General features: G+C 45.8%; 1 protein-coding gene across 1 annotated transcript; it reads right to left on the reverse strand.

Annotated features, from left to right (window-relative positions):
• Nucleotides 1-320: 320 nt before the first annotated feature.
• Nucleotides 321-1,445, reverse strand: LOC137375380 (actin-like). Its single transcript, XM_068042490.1, has one exon. It carries the CDS (start codon nt 1,440-1,442, stop codon nt 321-323), a length of 1,122 nt encoding a protein of 373 aa, XP_067898591.1. The 5' UTR covers nt 1,443-1,445.
• Between the last annotated feature and the right edge of the window lie 1,433 nt (nt 1,446-2,878).

Below are 2,878 nucleotides of genomic sequence, written 5' to 3' on the forward strand. Positions count from 1 at the left end.
GGCAGGAGTGCTTCCTTCCAGTCACCAAGCTCCTTCACCATCAGGCACACCCCGCAATACAGCACCCCTAAGATCGGAACCCCGACTCCCTCCACATGGCATGTAGGGAAACCCAGACTTCCAGGTTTCTTGTCCAAATCTCCACACCCGCTCCAACCCACCCATCCCTGCGCACATAACCTGCCCCTGTAATTATCCAGGCCAAGTAACTAGGAGATCTGCAAAAATTATAAAACAATCAGTTTCTCACTTTCATTCCGCACTTTTATTTTGTCAGTTTTTTTCCTTTTTTAAAATACAGTCTTTTTAAAAAAATGATTTTAGAAACACTTTCTGTGCACGATGTTAGCTCCAACTTCCTTATACTCGCAGGCCAAGACCCACATTTGCTGGAAAGCTGAGAGGGAGGAGAGGATTGAACCTCCCATCCAGACGGAGTATTTCCTCTCAGCAGGTGCGCAGACTTTGACCGGGGTACCGGTGGGGACCATCTTAGTCAACTCCTTGAGCATCCGTTCGTCCATGCCCGGGAACAAGCTGGAGCCTCCTGCCAGGATCACGTTGGCGTACAGATCTCGCCTCAGGTCGATGTCGCATTTCATGATGGTGTTGAAACACAGCTTGTCGATGCCGGGTGCCTCAATGCCGATGTTAGCCGGGATGAAGAGGGTCTCCGGGCAGCGGAATCTCTGGTTTTGGATCTTGATGACCTGCCCGTCCGGGAGCTTGTAATCCTTCTCCACGTCGCAGGGCTTCTTGCACATCTCGTTCTGCAGGTCCACAGCCACGTAGCACAGCTTCTCCTTGATGTCCCGGACGATCTCTTTTTCTGCCGTGCTGACGAAGGAGACCCCGCTCTCGGTCAGGATCCGCACCAGGTATTCGGTGAGGTCCCTGCCTCCCAGCTCCAGCCTCAGCACGGCGTGGGGCAGGCAGTAGCCCTCGTAGATGGGCACAGTGTGAGTCACTCCGTCCCCACTGTCCATCACACAGCCTGTGGTCCTCCCAGAGGCGTAAAGGGCAAGTACTGCTTGGATGGCCACGTACATGGCTGGGACCTCGAAGCCTTCAAAGAGGATCTGACACATCTTCTCCCGGTTTGCCAGCGGGTTCAGGGGAGCCTCGGTCAGCAAAGCCGGCCTCTCGTTTGACTTGATTTTCAAATCATTATCGTAGACGTACCTCCAGATCTTGTCCATGTCATCCCAGGAGGTGACAATCCCGTGCTCCACGGGGTATTTGATGGAGAGGACACCTCGCTTGGCCTGAGCTTCCTCGCCAATGTAGAAATCCTTCTGGCCAGCCCCGATGATGAGTGCTTTCTGTCGAGGTTTGCCAATCACGTTGGTGAAGATGGAACGAGGTTCCTTATCTCCTGAGATGCCAGATTTGACCAGACCTGATCCATTGTCGATCACTATGGCGGGCTGGAGATCCATCATTCTTGCGAGGTCCCAGGAAGTAGCTAGCAAAACACTGAACACACACTAACAAACTGCACCTAGTGTGCTTAGTAACGCTGCTCAGACGCCAATGAACTTTTCATACTTACAACCCAGGCTTTAACATTTCTGTGAGGTTTCTCTCATCCAATTGTGACAACTTGGAAGAATTATGAGGAAATAATCATTGGTGATCAATGTCGCGTCAGCTAGCAACCTCTGGACAACCATTCAGCGCGGCCACTTTGTAGCGTTTCACACCTTTATTATTGGAAATTAAGAAAGTATATATTTAATATAAAGTCAAAACACAACTCATAATTCCAACCATTATGGAACGTTATTGGTTGAACAACGATACATTTATTAATAGTCATATAACTTTATTATACATTTTACACTTTGAATTTCTATTTAAAATCGAACAGGTATATCAAGAATAATTATTGTTTCATATTAATAAAAAAAGTCACTGGCGTTTGTCAGACTATATTAATAGATTATTTTTAACTAGGTAAGTATTACAATGTTACTATGAGCGTTATTCGACTTTTATTGCGCGATTATAGGACTAGATGTTTCAACCTCTTTGGTTGGCATACATTTGGTAAGAAAAACATCGTTTTCTGGTTTATCCACTGGCTGTGTATTTTGACATGCGGGGCTTCTCTTTCTTACCGTGACCCCCAATTAGAAGCCAACGGAGCCTGTGGGATGCCAATCACTGGAGACACTTAACTCTAATCCCGGTATTTGTGAATAATTGTTCACAAGGAAATTCCTCGGTCCAGATACAAGTACTCTATCTTTGGATGTAGATTTTATTAAAACTGTAGCTTCAGCAGCTTGTGACTTTACCGACAACAACATTGTAAAACATCCCAATGTCCTTCACAAGAGCAGAAACAACTGCACAATGACATTGTCACATAATAGACTTGTTAGCAAAATTGAAGCCTATGGGAATGAAGTATTCACTCCTTAGGTCAAATTGAGGTATCTTGGGCATCCAAGGGATGGTTCACCTGAAACATTATTGGATGGCTGATCTATCACAACTCTTGCAAGGAGGGGCACTGATAGTCGTTTAATGCCAACAGCAAAATATGATTTGCAACTACAAATCTGTTTATCGTGTTTGATCAAATCCAGACAGACAGACTCTCATTAAACAGTTGATATACAAAGAAATAGACAGGCAACCATGGTCATTCCTTTTCAAAATCAATACTCTCTACAACTTGTTTTGAAAGCTTAAGTTCTTTATAGTTTGCTTCTCATGAATACTTCTTTGGCCTCCTTGTCTCGAGAGATAATGGGTAAGCGCCTGGAGGTGGTCAGTGGTTTGTGAAGCAGCGCCTGGAGTGGCTATAAAGGCCAATTCTAGAGTGACAGACTCTTTCACAGGTGCTGCAGATAAAATTGGTTGTCCGGGC

The sequence above is a fragment of the Heterodontus francisci genome, chromosome 11 (assembly GCF_036365525.1).
Source record: "Heterodontus francisci isolate sHetFra1 chromosome 11, sHetFra1.hap1, whole genome shotgun sequence".
Lineage (NCBI taxonomy): Eukaryota > Metazoa > Chordata > Chondrichthyes > Heterodontiformes > Heterodontidae > Heterodontus > Heterodontus francisci.

Coding starts and splice junctions, on each gene's coding strand:
- LOC137375380 (XM_068042490.1), bottom strand. CDS start 1,442: ATGATGGATCTCCAGCCCGCCATAGTGATCGACAATGGATCAGGTCTG.